Source organism: Parambassis ranga, chromosome 5, assembly GCF_900634625.1.
Source record: "Parambassis ranga chromosome 5, fParRan2.1, whole genome shotgun sequence".
Lineage (NCBI taxonomy): Eukaryota > Metazoa > Chordata > Actinopteri > Ambassidae > Parambassis > Parambassis ranga.
Genome location: NC_041026.1, coordinates 22,122,218 through 22,140,390, shown reverse-complemented (window position 1 = coordinate 22,140,390; position 18,173 = coordinate 22,122,218). Strand labels below are relative to the sequence as shown.

At 41.6% G+C, this 18,173-nt stretch overlaps 2 protein-coding genes across 2 annotated transcripts; both read left to right on the top strand.

Moving 5' to 3' along the window:
• Positions 1-2,601: 2,601 nt before the first annotated feature.
• On the top strand, positions 2,602-13,660 carry pcsk1 (proprotein convertase subtilisin/kexin type 1). Its single transcript, XM_028405490.1, has 14 exons — positions 2,602-2,965; positions 3,692-3,796; positions 3,886-4,008; positions 6,621-6,767; positions 7,591-7,667; positions 8,089-8,177; positions 8,559-8,731; positions 8,941-9,153; positions 9,231-9,331; positions 9,424-9,657; positions 10,663-10,820; positions 10,897-11,030; positions 11,154-11,315; positions 11,703-13,660. The coding sequence occupies exons 1-14, from the start codon at positions 2,777-2,779 to the stop codon at positions 12,123-12,125; spliced, it is 2,328 nt and encodes a 775-aa protein (XP_028261291.1). The 5' UTR covers positions 2,602-2,776; the 3' UTR covers positions 12,126-13,660.
• A 578-nt stretch (positions 13,661-14,238) lies between these two features.
• LOC114435648 (globoside alpha-1,3-N-acetylgalactosaminyltransferase 1-like) lies at positions 14,239-16,967 on the top strand. The gene is made up of 3 exons (XM_028405521.1): positions 14,239-14,473; positions 14,831-14,893; positions 15,141-16,967. The coding sequence occupies exons 1-3, from the start codon at positions 14,440-14,442 to the stop codon at positions 16,097-16,099; spliced, it is 1,056 nt and encodes a 351-aa protein (XP_028261322.1). The 5' UTR covers positions 14,239-14,439; the 3' UTR covers positions 16,100-16,967.
• The last annotated feature ends 1,206 nt before the right edge of the window (positions 16,968-18,173 follow it).

Sequence of the window (18,173 nt, the reverse complement as noted above, 5' to 3'; positions counted from 1 at the left end):
ACTCAGAGACTCGTTCTGTCTTGGTCAGGCGAATGCTTGTACTTGTAGTGGCTGCACACTCAATAATGAAGGCAAAAGGAGGTGGTTGGCACGGCAACCAATGCATCCTTGTTGAGTGTCACAGGCAGAGCTGTGAAATGACGTGAGAGTATTGATTCCAGCTACTGGTTGGTTTCTATCGCTTACAATGATTAGTTGATGTTAGACTTTGCTGCACGTTGACATTATTTTTTAATACTATTAAAAACTATTTTTCTTATTTTGTCTGTTTACTTGGAATCTATCTTAAGTTTAAAATGACAGATAATTTGTACATAAAAGCAGATAACATGTATGATTACAGCCGCGGCTGAGTTGAGTATGTGGATTATTTTAGCTGCAAATGAACCATGAGTTGAGCAGGAAGCTCACTTGAGGTCTTCACATCATTTGCCACACCTAATTGACTTTGGCTATGCATTGAGATGGTTCCTAAAAGCTGGGCCTCTACTTGGAAAAATAATAAGCTGGCAAAACACAGTTTGACTTATGACATCACTTATGAAGTGTGGAACATTGGTTTAATGTGAGTGTTCCTGCAGTGGAATAGGGAAGGAAGAAACCTTACAACACAATACTGAAATACACACCCACCCCCAGCTGCAGAGACAAGGCCAGAGGATGCAGAGAATCAATGGAGACAAAGTCAAAGACTCAGTGATCTGTAATGAAACCAGGATCTCTGTCCAGCCTGCTATCAATTCTCTCCAGCCGCATGCCTGAGTAAGAGGCCTTGGCCAACGCAAACAGCTGTTGCTAGGTAAAAATGGATTATACTGCAGATCTGGTGCACACCTGTTTGCACACGGCCAGATGATTAGTCACTATCAGCTCTAACCAGTTTGACTATAGCAGTGAATAACAGTCTATTAGAAGAACACTTAACATCACCATGAAAACAGAACAGTCCTTTAACATTATACCATACTTGTTGTTGTGTTTTGTTGTTTGTCCGATAATGTACTTCAACCACACCATCTCCATTATGTCTAAATGGAAAAGAAAACATGCACAGCAGCTTTATGACGGCCTCTTCATGACATCAGGTCATGCTGACGCACTCTTTCCATTATCAAACAGCATGAACAGCACCTGAAGCATGATTACCGAAAATAGCAGCCAATCATCAAAGTTTCACATGGTAATATGAAACAAACAAGTTTTATTTTATTGTGTGATTCATAATATACATTCATACATACATCTAATAATAATAATTTTGTTTAATCTTAACCAAGTTTTATTATTTAGTGAGTAGGATACACACACAAAAGCTCCCTTTTTTAAAACTGCATGTACTGTGTATGTGTTACATTCCCAGCTCACACAAATAAGATCTGTTTTTTTAAGACAGTTTTCATAGCTGTTGATGGAAAATCATAAAATACAATCAATAAGCAAGACATCACAACTAAATTAATTATTTCTGTATATCTCTCTAAACAGGACAAACCAAACAGAAGACAGTATAGTTCCTGAAGTGTCCAGAATCAAACAGGAGCATCATTAACCAGACAACATTGTCCATCTGTGATTACAGGCTATTACTGGCTATAAAATTTGACCAGTTAATTATTACATTTAAGTTATATTTAAGGATGGGTTTGTAAATAGGTGTGTGTGTGTGTGTGTGTGTGTGTGCCTGTGCGTACACATCATTCGATAAAAGACTGGCTCTCTCAGCCTCAGCTTCATTGTACCTGCACTATAACATCAGTCACATGCTTATGGGGAATAAGAAAACAAATTGAGATGAATCATTTTTGCTGATGAGTGCTGATGACATGCCTTCAAGTCATTCAAACTGTGATGTTTTATATTTACTAGATGTCACAAATCACCAGCCACAGCTTCACATGCTCATCACAGTTTGAGAATTAACATTCCAGTTTAATATGTGATGATAACGTGTCTCTCTTATTGACTCATTGACTGATAACCTGTCCTAACATCAGGCTCTTTGCACTGCACTGGCTCACGTCTCTGTGTGTTGCTTTCATCTCCAGTGGTGTGACGGAAGAGCTGTCCGCGGTGCTGAAACCTCTTTCCTCTGTCTCCCTGTGGCGTGACCACAGTCTGAGGACAGAGGGGTGTCATGTTTCATGTGAGGGGACAGATTTCCTTTATTCATATCGTGTAGTATTAAAACAGACCAGGTAAAGAACAGGCCAGCTCTGGTGTTATAATGTCTCCACAGCCTGTCTCACGTTTTTTTTAAATAGACAAAATGCTTCAGAACATCTGGCGCATGATGTTAAACATCTGATCTATAAGCAGCAGCCTCATAGGATCATATAAGATTCATTTTATTGTTATATTTCTTCCCGGTGTCTCCTCCTCTATAGTCAAACAGTGGGATATTTTTAGTCAGATCTCCTCCTCCTCCTCCTTTCACGTAGACATTCTCCCTCGGGGACTCAAACTCACATCTAACCAAAGGTAGACGCCAAACTGACGTCAGAGCCTCGGTAATTTGACGTGTGAACACCCCCCACTGACCACACACACAGCGCACAAACCAGCCCTCCCCATCACCAGTATTTCCTCTCCCTGCGAACTAATAACGCGCAGTTTACCTTCATCTCAGCCAGCGGTTTGTTCAGGAACAAACTGAAAATACAGGAGATTTCTGCATCACTTCAACACTCCGTTTATATCTTGGCTGCTCTTCCTGGTGTGTGCATTTTGAGTGAGTGTGTGTGTGTATTTCTTCTCATCTGGTTGAATTCCCTTTGACATGGAAGTGAGATGTCGTCCAGCGGTGATGTGCTGTGTTCTTGCCGTCCTTTGCTCCGTGGTTCCCCGCTCGCTGGAGTATTCGTACAGGGACAGACAGTACCTGAACGAGTGGGCAGTGGAGATCCCGGGTGGGCTGTCCGTGGCGGAGGCGATCGCCAAAGAGCTGGATTACAAATTGGTCCGACAGGTAGGAACCAACGCCCTGGAGCAAGGCACGACTTTTAGACAACATGAAGGCGTTGTTTATCTGAGATATTAACCAGAACGTTACTATCGTTTGAGCACCAAACACAAGCCCGGCACACAAAATAATTGAATGAAATTAGGCTGCAGTCTAAGCTGGAGCTGTGTTACAGCATCAGACCAGGCAATAGTATCAATTCTGTTTTGCTTGTGTTGTTCTGCTCATTTGCTTGATGAGGCCAACTGAAAACTCGTTGCCTTCATTAAAGCCCAAAAGCACAGACTGCATTTTCAGCACCCTGATAAATAACAGGACACGGATTTAATCAAGCTATGACTCACTGTTTACACACTTCTGATGACTATGGTTTCCATGTTCTGTACAGCCCTGTTCATTCCCAGTATTTCCACTGCTGGCTCCTCTTATACAAACATATCAGGCTCAGCCTGAGTTATAAGAGTGCTTCATTAACTCTCATGAGGCTTGTGGCTCTGGACAACAGCAGTCAATAATTAACTGATCTTCCAGATGTAATGATTAGCAGAGCCCACAGTGAGCAGTCTTCTACCATGCTCTTGGTTTAGAACATAAATACGTTTAGAATTATGTAATGCATCCAAACAAGGCACGCAATAATACATTGTTATACATTGGTTAAATAAGGGGCCTCAGTGAGCAGATGTCATTTCACAGTCTTCCTTTTGTCACATTTTGCCCTCCTCTTTACAGATTGGGGCCCTGCAAGACCATTTCTTGTTCAGGCACCGCAAACATCCTAGCAGAATGAAACGCAGCGCTGGTCACATCACCAGGCAGCTGTCAGAGGATGATAGGGTGAGTTCTCTCTCTCTCTCTCTCTTTTTGTTGAAGCAGTTTATCTTTAATGAGTGCAGAAATTAAAATGTCTTTTTGTGACTGTGCAGGTGTTGTGGGCAGAGCAGCAATATGAGAAAACACGCAGCAAGCGAGCAGCACTCAGGGAGTGCAGGGACTGTTCTGTGGACAAGCTGTTTGATGATCCCATGTGGAACCAGCAGTGGTACCTGGTAAGTTTAAACATCAAAAACATTGGTTTGAGAAATCTAATTAATAAAAAAGTTTATCAAGCTCAATGAAAATACCAGGTCATTATGTGCTTTCTGGAGCTTCATGTAGAGCTAGGCTTATATATGCCCTGCTGGTCATGTGCTGTGTGCTTTGGGTCTGGTTAGGCCTTCTGTCTGCATGCAGCCGTCTGCCTCCCCTGAGATGTGCATACTAAAGCCCTGTGCCCTGAGGACTGGACAGATCCACAATGTTTTGTCCTCACAGGGCCTTAATGTTGAGGCTTGAGAGCACTGCCTGCTTTGTGATTTGTATGTATTCATGTATAAATGCTTCTGCCATGTATGCAAAAAACAACAATTTTCTATAGCTGCAGTCAAAAGTATAGGGAGAAACAACAACAATATAACAATAGCATGCTATTAAGCAGTTCTAGCCAAAAGAGCCATTTGCGTAATTGGTTATACAGTCCCTTGTGGAGATGAGAGGGGTGGAGTGACTATAATCCAGCAGGATGGAGTAGAGTAGAACACTGTGCATTAAGTCCCAATTTACCCTGAATGTTTTAGCCCATTGAGGCCAAGTAGTAGCAGAGGACAGCAGATTGTCACAGCTGTGCTTCCCCTTCCATTATTAACACATTTACTTTATCCTGACCTCATGTCAACCCCGACATCTGATTTTGATCTGTAAAATATAGGCTTTGAATGCAGTCCAATACATAGCATGTCGTGGGTAGACTGTACTAATGATTGAATGACCAAACCAAGTTACTAAGGGCAGATTATTTGGAGAATGCAGCTTCTTGAACAATAAATGTGCTGATAAATTTTCTATTACACAATTTATTGATTAAGCTGTAAACTTCCTAATGACCCTTAATTACAATATATTAATAATATAATATTCAACAGGTGTCACTGACAGACTAATTGAAGCAAATCTGATGCCACATTGTCCATCTGTGATTACAGGCTATTGTGTATTGGCTGTAATTTTTTACCATTTAAACTAATCAGGTAAGCCATATTTGACATGAGCAAGGATGGGTTCGTAAATAGGTGTTGTGTGTGTGTCTGTGCACACACATCATTGGATAAAAGACTCGTTCTCTCTGCCTCAGCTTCATTGTACCTGCACTAACAAAACATGAGTCACATGCTTATGGGGAATAAGAAAACAAATTGAGATGAATCATTTTTGCCGATGAGTGCTGATGACTCTAATGGAATTGGCCTTAAAGTGCCGCTTAGTGCATTTCCACATCAGCAAATGTCTGTGTCACTGCAAAGGCCATAATATGGTCCACCTGAAGCATTGTCATTTATTCTCCCCTACCATTAGGCACAGATAAAATGCAAAAATAGATACAACAATGGTCATTGTGGTGTCATGTTATTCTCTTGCCTGTAATGAGTGAATGATAGCTGTGTGACAGGTTATAAGACAGTGACGGTGGCCTGTGTGACGGGGCAGAGGATAGACGTGAGAGCATGGCTGAGAACAGGATGAGTGTCTTCATCTATCACGAGTGGGCGACTGCCTGAATTTAATCAGAGGGTGACTCATACTTGAAGTTTGTGTGTGTGTGTGCATATCCATTGCTGTAAAGGCATCATTTTGTGTTAATTGTGCATCAATGGATCTCTTAATGCTCTGTTGTGTGCGCTCTAATTTTATATTCAGTCAATGCAGAGGCACTTGCATATAAACTGTTATGTGTGTGTGTGTTTGCTATGTATCATTAAAATCAAAGCACAGCAGAGCATTGAGAGCCCCCTCAGCTGCTACCAGCATCAACAAGTGAGTCATTTGGTGCTACACCAAAACTAGCAAACTGCAGATACAGGCTGACTGAGAGTAAAAACCTCTTCAGTAAATTGCTATTGAAACACAATGTGTGGCATCTGTTGTCTATTAAGATTTGTGTTGCCAGCTGATGCTGTCCTGAGAAAGAGATAGGTATAATATAGGACAGGGTGAAAACATGGAAGCAGAGAGGAAGTCAAGGAGGGAAAAAAGCGATACTTCACAGGGATGAGTCATGTCTTAGGGTGGCATTCTGCGGCGTCTGTGCATTATGCACAAAGAGTGAAAGAGCAGAGAGCTTTTTTTAGTCTTAGCTGTCTCAAGCTCTGAATCATACTCTTCCCAAGGCAGACAGTCAGGCAGACATCAGCCCTGCTCACTCTCCCCTTAGTCTCCACTGATTTCCCCTCTAAAACAGACCTGGTGCATCTCCAGAGATGGATTTCTAAGTAATCTGCCACAGGGACAGAATGTGAGAAAAACTGTATGTTAAATTCTTTGCATATCTATGCATATATAGGCACTTTAGAGCATTTTGAGGGTTAAATTAATCAGCAAAATAGCAGTATTTAACAACAAAAATGGTAGAATTAATGTGACCTTCAGTAAAAATCTGCAAAGGAGGAGACTCAAGCCCTGAAAGAGGAAATTTGACAGTCCAGTAATGAATTTCTGAAAAAGGTCAGCCGGTGAAGTGCAGCCCCAGAAGACTTCACTTGGGGTGACCTTTTTAACGTACATGATAGGACGTTAACAGCTCTATATGATGAAGTGGTCACTCAGTGTATTGTATTTTATTTTTCAGCAAGACACGCGGTCATCCTCCTCGCTGCCGAAGCTTGACCTGCATGTGATCCCTGTGTGGCAGAAAGGCATCACAGGCAAAGGAGTGGTCATCACTGTCCTGGATGACGGGCTGGAGTGGAACCACACAGACATCTACTCCAACTACGTAAGACACCGTTGCCATGGAGACAACCTCCATCGTCCGGGTCTGCCGTTGCCGTAGCAACACTGCTGGTGCCACCTTACAAGGCGATTCATAAAGATAGGAATAAGTGTTCTATATGAAAGTGACTTCCTCTGCAGGGCTTTATGGGTTTAATTTCAAGAAGCAGAGCGGGCATCTTTCTGTAATGTTTATTTGTGGTGTGAAAGGCTACACTGCTCACGCTTAGAGATATGTCTCATTTCTCTAATAATGTTTTGACACTCTGGAAAGAGGATGCAGATAATTACAAGCCGCACTGAATGGATGCTCAATGAGGTTTCATTTTGTTTCTCTTGTTGAGAGGAACTCTAAAAGCCTTAAAAAGCCACATCTGTAGTATGGTTTCAGACAGCACTGAGCAGAGAAGTGGAAAGTAAAGAGACTGAGGGAGGGAAGAATAGAAGTAATGTATGACAACATGCTGATGGAAACAGCTCCCATTATAATTAAGTTAAAGCTGATTATTTAAGGAGGATCAATCAACCGAGATGCTCATCCTTAACAATCAAAGCATGTGGTCGGCATATTTTTGCATAGCTGAACAGAAGTTAATCACACGCATCTGATTTAATTAGATATGGAAGGAAGGATTTTTATATTTTATTTAGTAGCAGATTTACACGGTTCATTATTGTTACTGCAAACAAAAATGACATACAACACAAGTCCAAGTTTCGATCTCTCTTTACCCCTCTTAACACCGCTCATACGTCACTTGTCACCATGACAGCAGCTCCAGACAAATGTGTTTGAAGTCAGACACTATTTTTTTTATTTTCTAAAGGATGCGGCAGCCAGCTATGATTTCAACGACAATGACCCAGACCCTTTTCCCAGATACGACTCCACCAATGAAAACAAGTAAGAGAACATTACATACGCAGAACAATTCACCTCCTGAATTAATAATTTATGCAAAGCTGTTCATAAAGGTTCTCCACAGTAAGGATGGTTGCTGAGGACACAGTGTGTTCACAATAATGTGAACACTGCCCTCTCAATTCAGTTTTGTTATGTTAGTTAGCTGTGACACACACACACACTTTAATCAACCAGAGAGCCTTTATTACAGAGCATGCAGACAACCCTGTCATCACATTTAGTATTTTCTGCTCCACACAGTAGGATTTCTATGAGACAGGTTATGTAACTAAACAAGATTTTGCCTAATTGTAGCTCAAACCAACCACTAAAAGTCTGATTTTCAACATAACATCATTTGCTATTGTACTTTCATGTATGTGTGCAATATATGCCAATGAAGTTTGTTGTTTCCTCCCAGGCACGGCACTCGGTGTGCTGGGGAGATTGCTATGCAGGCTGACAACAATAAATGTGGGGTTGGAGTGGCATATAACTCCAAGGTTGGAGGTAAGAGCTTTGCATTTTAACTCAAGTACACCTATTCAATATTCAACAGCTAAATATTAAATCAACAAGGATCAAAACACTGTGTTTCGAAACTAGCTGCACATCCTGGGATTTTTATTTATTTTAAGCATGTTTGGTACCAGATGGTTGCATAATGTCACTCTCCAAAATTACTGAGCTTCAATCCACCTAAACAATGGTGCACATGTTAGACCTGCAACATCTGTAGGGCTTCAAAACAGTGGCAGCTGGTCTGCCTCAGAGGCACCTGCACGATTTTTACTGCCCTAAAACAACGAACTGTAATGACCCACTGTCTGCACGATTTAATATAAGTAAACCAAACTTTGCTGTAATAATTATATATCTCTCTCTGCTTAGGAATCCGCATGCTGGACGGGATTGTTACTGATGCCATTGAGGCCAGCTCTATTGGTTTCAATCCAGAGCATGTAGATATATACAGCGCCAGCTGGGGACCCAATGATGATGGCAAGACAGTGGAGGGCCCTGGTCGTCTGGCCCAGAAGGCTTTTGAATACGGTATTCAGAAGGTATGTTTTTACTCACATAGAGTGACCTGAGACTGCAGGTTCTTAATCACGAATCATGAATGAATCAATAATGAAGTTAGCAGCAAAGAATAAAGCGTATGCCGTCAATTATATATGTTAGCAAACACTCAAAGAGAACAATGTGTTTTGTGTGGGGTGTGAAGTGTTACACGTCTCTAAAAGTCTCCTCTCTGTCATGTTTTCTTTAGGGCCGTGGTGGGAAAGGCTCTATCTTTGTTTGGGCATCAGGTAATGGTGGCCGCCAGGGCGATAACTGTGACTGTGATGGCTACACAGACAGCATCTACACTATCTCAATCAGCAGTGCCTCCCAGCAGGGACTGTCCCCATGGTACGCTGAGAAGTGTTCCTCCACTCTGGCCACAGCCTACAGCAGCGGAGACTACACTGACCAGAGGATTGTAAGCAGCTACATGTTGTGTTACGTTATATTTTAGGTTAGTTGATGAATTAATTTTAATAATTTGAATCCTTTCAGACAAGTGCAGATCTGCATAACGAGTGCACTCAGACTCACACAGGAACGTCAGCTTCAGCCCCGCTGGCTGCTGGAATATTCGCTCTGGCACTTGAACAAAAGTATGTGATTCTGCAAAATACTTAAACAATTCATGTCACAAGACTGCATAAATACTCAATGATTGGGCCCCTGTCTATACTTACCACCTCAGTCCTGACCTTACCTGGAGAGACCTGCAGCACATTGTGGTCTGGACCTCAGAGTTTGATCCTCTGGCCAACAACCCGGGCTGGAAGAGAAACGGAGCAGGGCTCATGGTCAACAGCCGTTTTGGCTTCGGCCTCCTCAATGCCAAAGCCCTGGTGGACCTCGCTGATCCAGCTACCTGGAAGCATGTGCCAGAGAAGAAGCAGTGTATCGTCAGGGATGATTCTTTTCAGCCGAGGTAAGTGAAGGTTCTAGGCAGTTTTTGTATTACCGTAATATTCTTCTCAAATAACATCAGTGATAGACCTAACTACACAAGTACACTTTGTAATTCTTGATATGGGATTAAAAGATGTAGATGTAGATAATCTTGTGACACAAACTTGTGACATCCAATTTCAGAATAGAGAGAAAGGGAGCTCAGTTTCCTTTTGTCCTGACATTTTGGGTCTGTCTGTGCAAACAGATAAAACCATCTGTGTTATTAAAGACGCATCTGTTGCTTTTCGAGTAGAGTCATGACAATAACAAGTCTTAAGCCGGGGTAGGATTCCTGTACCATAAAAATGAAATACAGTGTTTTTGTTTTTGTGGGTATTGACAGATGTGATCATTCAAATTTGATGTCAATCATAAACTGTGAGCACTTTGATAATTAGTCATTGTTAAACAGTGGGATTAAATAACCAAATCCAAAATCATCTCTGCTGTCTGAGCAGATGTTTTGTTTATTTTTCTGGATAAACAGCCAAAGAAACCCCAGAAATGTTACATGCTGTATCCTTTTAGCATCACATTGTACCACTACCAGTCAGCTGAGCTCTGTGTTCCTTTAAGTGTCCATTCTGCAATTTGCTTTGGATTATGAGACTCAATAGCACCAACACCCAGTTTCCCCATTACCTTGCTACATCCCTGTTTAATCCTGAGGATTTGGCTCTACATTTCCGTCAACGCTTAGTGGTCTACAACCCCCTCCAGCTTTACGCCAGCTTGAACACGGAAATCCTTTTCATTCATGTCTGGAAGAGATAAGGATTAGCTGCTTTTGCAAATGAATGACCAAAAGCTTTGAAATCAGCATTTGCATATTGTTGATGGTTGTGATTGTCAGCACTGTGTGCAGGTAGAGCAACATTTGGTAATTTACTGGTAATGAGAACATATCAGAACACATCTGGACTTGTGTAGTCATGGGGAGATGTTTGTGTCTCATTTGCTGTTATTTTAATGCATCCCACAGGGAGCTAAAAGCAGCAGGGGAAATCACTATAGAGATACCAACCAAAGCCTGCGCAGGGCAGGAGAACGCCATCCGCTCATTGGAACATGTGCAAGTGGAAGCCAGCATTGAATACACCAGGAGAGGGGATCTACACATCACACTCACCTCCCCAGCTGGTAAGGGACACACAAACACACACAAACAACATAACAAAACTGTCAACTGATCCTTTCCTTTGGATATTCCCCTCAGGCACCAACACAGTGCTGCTGGCAGAACGAGAGAGGGATACATCCTCTAACGGCTTCAGAAACTGGGACTTCATGTCTGTCCACACATGGGGAGAAGATCCTGCTGGAACATGGACCCTAAAGATCACTGACACTGTGAGTTGTTTTTTGAATAAAACCCCTTTCCTCAGCAGTTACATACAAAACTCAAATCTGACCTGTGGTGTACAAATGAGAGTTTATGGCATTGATAGTAAACCAAGATATTTCCTTTAACAGTCAGGCCGTATGGAGAACAAGGGTCAGATTCTGAACTGGAAGTTGATTCTTCATGGAACATCAGAAAAACCAGAACACATGAAGAAACCTCGAGTGTACATCCCTTATAATGCTGTGCAGAACGACCGCCGTGGTGTAGAACATATGGACGACATGATGGAGGTGAGTCTACATCACGTCCACTGTGTTTACCAACATAAATGTCAAGATTTTTGCTGATCATAAAAAAAAAAACTAGTAGACGCAATCTCTGGATGGCAGTCAACCCGTCGCTATATGACGGTGTTATATATAATAATTTTTTTGGTTGCCTAGCAAGCTCTCGAATATTATCCCTGCAAAATGTTAAATAGTGGACAGCTACAATGGCAGTTCATGTTTTACCATGCAGGAGAACAGCTTAGCACAGTACATATTTTCTTTTTAGACCAAACAAAATGCTAAACAATGCTGTCAATCTTCAGATAAGCACAATGGGGATCATGTCTGTCTCACAGAATGCGTCATGAATCAATAGAATGTCTCCTCTCTGCTTGTCTGTTAATGCAGGAGCCCACACAGGCCCGTCCACCTCAGCAGACTGAGGCTGTACAAGCCTCCTCTCGTTCCAGTCCTGTGGAAGACACCAAAAAGATCTCAAATTCCACTTACACCCCATCTCTGGCCCTGCTGCGTCTCCTACAGACGGCTTTCAACAGGCAGACCCCAGCCTTGCAGCAGTCCCAGACTGTTGCCAGGGCCTCATCTGCATGGAGGAAGCAGCAGCAAAACCAGAGTCTCTTTCCTCTTGGGACAAAACTCCCATCTGAGAAGCTGTTCCAGGCTCTGGACATGATCAACAAGTTCCAGGGCCCAGAGGACAGTGTCTACAGTGACTACAGCGATGGCTTCTACAGCACCAAGCCGTACAGGCACAGAGATGATCGACTGCTGCAGGCCCTGTTTGAGATGCTTGATGACGCCCGCAAGTGAAAGAGGAGGTGATGGAGTGAGGTGTTGGTTTGGGAACAGAGGAACTAGGTGGAGAGAAGAGAGAAAACAGAGGGATGAGAGAGGGCACTGGATGAATATAGGAGAAGAGAAGACATACAGAACTCTTCCACTCAGTTCCCCCAAAATGCTGCATATCTGATCTATTTACTTTCATTTGCCAATCACCATTTGTTAATTGATTATTTCATTATGTCATCCAGCCAATGAAAATCTTCAAATGTGAATCAAAACGTGGACTTCTTTTAGAGCCTCTCTGCTTTACACTCTGTCTCTTGTGAAAGTATAAAAGATTCAAACAAGAAGAAATGAGACAGGGTAGAGGCGGTGATGGTGGCCGTGTCTCTCTTCTCTTTACTGCCTGCTCAAGCATGACACCTTTAGAATCTAAGTTTTGTAATAGTATCTATATATTATCTATATACTATAGAGAGACAATGATTGTAATATGGTTTTGAAAACACAACATATCTACTCGTTAATTCCATTGTTTTTTAGATCTTGCTATTTACCATATGTCCTAAATTGTGTGGACATGAACATGAAATCAGTAAATGAGAATTAGAGTATTTTCAAAATGAAAATTTAAATTGACCAGTTTTAAATGTAATTATTTTTTTCTCAGGGGGTCAGCACGGCAAAAGAGAGTATTTAGATAAATTAATTTAATGGGAAAGATTAGTTATTATACGGGATCTAACATTAAAAATAACATGAAAGGGATGACAATTCTTAACCCTTACAAATGACAAAAATCAAGAGTAATCCTGTTGTGCAATGTTGTTTAATTTTGTATGGGTATAATGCTGCATTAAATAAAATATTTTTCTAAGGATCCATTATAGCTTATTAAATAATATATACAGTATCAAACCCTTTAACCTTTTATTTTCCTGTGGCACAGTTCACTCAGTAAGCCCAAAGTCAGTGTAGTTCATCATAACTACAAATAAACACTGCCAAAACCTTTGCTGTCAAAACGTTTCAGTGTATTCAGTGATAGTGCAAATGAATACTGTTCATCTCTAATATGCCAACTACAAACGGTGAATCCTTCACACTTCTCTGGTATTGATTATTTTGGTATTAATGGCCTGTCACACCTCAGAGGCTCTGCAGCACTCGGGCTCTGCACTGCAGCCTGCAAGCACATTCATGTTGAACGCCTTAATATATGCTGTAATAAATGTGCATACTCATCTCCATGTGGCGTAGATCCGTTAACAGATTCTAGTGTAAGCTGTGAATAGCTGTGAAGCTTCAGTGCAGAGTCTTTGTTCTGCAGCGTGGAACTGCCTGCTCCACTCTCTGCCAACAAGGGGACAGGAAAAAGATGATGTTTAGGAAAACACTTTCCATGCACCATGTAATTATATCTATTCTTTATTGTAGCCTGTGATGTTTCTTTATGTTTTGACTGATACTTCAGTCCAATGTTGTTTACAAATGTTATGTTGAGATTTCTGTATGGATGTACAAAAAAATATGAGATTTATCGTAATAAACTGCAAAGTGACTTCTTGGGTGTGTTTGAATCTCTGACAGTGTGTAGTGATTCTTGGACACAACCTGTGGTTAAAGTCAGATAAACAAGACCCAGTGCAGTGTTCGCTAAAACATTGAATTCATTCCATGCAGTGGATGTGTATATTTTTTGCTTTGATTATTTTGATTATGCTGCTATATGTTGCAACACAAATTCAGTGGAAATCTCTTTGAGAGCTATTTATTCATACTTATACACACTTATGATTAGTCTCTGTAGCGTTTCTTGATGAATAACGCCACCTCCTGGCCAAAACGGGTACAGGTTTTGAGGCACAAGAATTCAGGCCTAGTTTGGAATGAAGTCTGCTACTTCCTACTTCCTGCTTGTTGCCATCTGCACAAAATGATCATAAAATCAAGATGTGTAAACAAACATTAAAGGAAAAACTTTGAGAACCAAGTGTTATTTACAGTCAGGGCTTCTAATTTGTGTTGGAGAATAAAGATTTTCTTTTTTTTTATTTTCCGCCTCAGCTCCTCCCATATGGTCCTATTCCCCAAACATCTGGTTACTTTGGTGTTGCTCCAAAAAGTGAAGACTGCAAAAGACTAAGAAGGAATGTAAGAAGGAAGGGGGAGTGGAAAGGGAGATTTGTGAAGAAAAAGGAGTGGAAAATAAAGTAAAAGCAATGTGAAGGAACAGAAAGAAAGGGCATGTTAAAAAAAATCCCTTCTGAGTTAAACAGCACTTTTTGAGGAAGAGACAGAGTAACCAGCAGAGAAACAAAAGACAAAAATAGCTCACAGTATGGCACTGTTCCCGTTCTGCAAGACGCTCACAGGTTAGTACAGACACAATCTCCACAGCCACTGCTCCACCTCTTTGCTCCTGTTGTGTCTGATTTTTGGTTACTGTGTATTTCAGCTGTTACACCTCATTTATTTGACTTCCTCAAAATCAGAACAGGATTGCATGCATACAGAAACATAAATGTATGTTTATGTTGTGAATGCTTTAAGAATTACATTACTTCTGCAATCTTAGGTTGCTATACCTCCACAGGAAGACAGCAGCTTATCATTCACGTGAGCTCAGGCCTTCTGCTTGACGACTTTAAAAGAGAGATTTGCTCAGTGGAAAAGTAGAAACGTTTGCATTTTTCATTGTGTTTCACTGTGTTTCTGTGTCCTTCAAACAGGGCCAGTCAGAGTGACCAGAATACAGTTAGTCCTGTGCTGTTTTCTTCTGTCTCTTATCATATGTAAGTGTGCCAAACATTACATTCTGTTCTAACACTCTATATCAGAACATTACATGCTAGAAGAAAATGTGCAACTTTTTAGTCTGGTTTTATCACAGCCATGCTGTGCTAAGGGCATAACTAGGCATGTATTGTTGCATTGTTTCGTAGTTTTTATAAATATACAGATAAATATATGCATAATTTATAACATTTTAGATGGTATATTGATATCTCTGTTTTATTTAATTTTATGTTGCCTCCTCAGACTTTCTTTATGGGCACAAAGTCATTGTCACTGGGGGGTCAGCTCATCCTATCTTTCATGCCTTGGCAATGAACAGGGAGAGGATAATAAAGGACATGGCACCAGCGAATAAGGCAGAGCCACAAACTCCTGTGGAGACAACGTGGGGTGCTCCTTTAGTGTGGGGGGACACCCGCAACTCAGCCTGGCGGAGAGCAAAGTTTGCAGAACAGGGAATCCGTATCGGCCTTTTGGCTCTTGTGGTGGGAACCTATGCTCAGTTCATCCGCCGTTTCCTCTCCTCAGCAGAAACCCATTTCCTCCCTGATCAGATGGTTACCTATTACATTCTCACAGACAACCCTCATTCTCTGGATCCCCCCATAGAGCTGGGGCCTGACAGACAGATGAAGGTGGTTCCCATTGCAGAGCTGCCTGGGTGGGAAAGATTGGCTCAGCGCCGGATGCCTCTGCTTGCTGATGCCATCAGAGACCCAATCAGCCGCGAGGTTGATTACATCTTCTGTGCTGATATTGACCAGGAGTTTGTGGCCCCCGTAGGAGAGGAAATCCTAGGAGCCCTAGTGGCTACGCTGCACCCAGAGCTCTATGGGATGCCACGAAATGCATTCCCTTATGAGGCTGAAGAAGCCTCCTCTGCCTGTGTGGAGGATGATGAAGGAGACTACTATTACACCTCAGAATTGTATGGCGGGTTGGTATCTGAGATGTACAGACTGGCTCGTGCCTGTTCTTTGCTTATTCTTCAGGACCAGGCTAATGGCGTGACAGCCAGGGGCCTAGAGGAGAGCTACCTGAACCGCTACCTGATCGACCACAGGCCAACCTGTGTGCTGTCACCAGAGTACAGCTGGTGGGATTCGGCACTGGCTGCTCACGTGCCTGTACAGAGGCTGTTCTCTTTGGGAAGGCAATGTGAGGCTTTTGATTTGCAAGAGAAAGAGCAACACAGATGTTAAATTCAAAATAGCAGGAGCAACAAGGACAAATGACATGTTACATTTCCCCCTTCGATACAACTATGCAGAGTTGATGGGATGCAAGATGAAAAAAACACATAATCCAGGAACCTTCATTAAATTCTGCATTTCCAGTTAATTGTCTGATCCATTAGCCAACAATCATGCGGGAGCAAAAGGCATAATCTGCTCTGAAAGATCCATTTGTGCAGACAGCACCTCTCTTTGTGTGCCTGCTAATATCTCTTCCACAGCCAACAAAAAACAGAATTGACCTGTCTCTTTAAACAAAGCAATGGCCTCTCTATTAATGTCAGCCTCAGAGATACTGCTCGAGCAGCTTTGTGGTCAGGAGCGATAAGAGTCAACAGTGTAAGTGCATACTTTCCCCACAGTGGCCAATCATTAACTGGAAGAGTTGCTGTTTCAAGGTTTTTAAAGACCAGGTGGGGGAAATGGATCCAAGTGGTTGTTTTTTCTAAAATTTAGAAAGATAATAATAAAGGTTCAAATTCAGTAAAAGAACATTTTTTTTAAACTTTATGAGCTATTGTATTGGATGAGTTGCTGCCTTAAATCTTCCTCCCCCAACACACACACACACACATACATACATACAAACAAACACCAACACAAACATGCTCCCACGTTCACACTACTTTTCCTGTGCTGTGTTTTAATGGGAGGGTTAAACAGCAGCAGATGTTTTTTTTCTCACTGCCAGCAGAATCTATCCTCTGGGCCAGATCGCCACGTGGAGTGAAGCTGGAGGTGAACTTCAAAATAATCCTTTCACGCTCATTTGGTGCTGTTGCTTTTTGTTTGGTTGGTTTACCACATTCAAACTAACTCAAAATATGTACTTACTGCATCTGAAAGCTCATTACTAGTATTTGCACGGGTATTCAGGTCATTAAACTTTATGTAAATTTAAATATATAATTTTCTGCCTCATAATAACCCCATGCTTATAATGTATATCAATACATATGTGTGTTCTTTAAATCTGGGACATTTATCTATTGCACAAAATAGTCCAGTACTAAGTCAGGAGGGTAAGGTCTTATATCCATTATACCCATTTTCTATTCTAACCAACATCTTTTTCCTGTATAAAGACTGAAAAAACGAACATTTCTGTGAAACCAACCCCTCTAACAGTTTTGTTGTAAATGTCTCTGTCATTGTATACAGTGTGTAGTCTATGCTGAGTACTTCTTTTCATTCCATGATGCTAAATGCAGTTTAGAGAAATATTGGTTTAATCCATGTCATGTGGTTTACTAGGAGTCAGGGAGCCTATGGCCAGCAGCAGCAGCAGCAGCATATATGTGCAAATCCTCAACATGGAAAGATTTGCATAAATTTGCACCCCCGTTTTTATCAACTTGAGCTCTTTGTGGTGAGGGCACAATTAAAAGGAGAAAGACTATCCAGGAGGGTTTATTTGAAATTTTCAACAATGCAGAGCAGATTCATGCATGTATTCTTTGACTGTTTAAACAGTGCTGATGCATATAAAGTATACAAGTGCAATTTTGCAATTTTACATGCACACATTTCTAGAACCTGCCTTGCATGTGTCTGTGCTGAAGAGCTGAGCTGGAGCAGATGGATAAAATCCAACCGAGGATGTTGCTGTGAGGCAACACTGTTTGCTAATGAGCCACTCTGCCACAGGCATGCCTGCTTATTAGTGTCAGTTACGGCTCACTAACTGTTGAGCTAAAATGCTTCTTGATGACTTAATTTAATTTTAAATTTAAGGTGAATATTACCAGTTTAGTTCTCCAGTTATCCATCCATCATCTAGTAACCCACTTTATCCTGCAGTGCAGGGTCACGGGGGGCTGGAGCTTATCCCAGCTAACTATGGGTGAGAGGCAGGGTACACCCTGGACAGGTCACCAGTCCATCTCAGAACAACACACATACAGACATCCATTCACACTCACACCTACGGGCAATTTAGAGTCACCAATGAACCTGACATGTCTTTAGAATGTGGGAGGAAGCCGGAGTACCCGGAAAAATCTCCATACAGTCTATTTCAAACATATCACAGTCAACATTA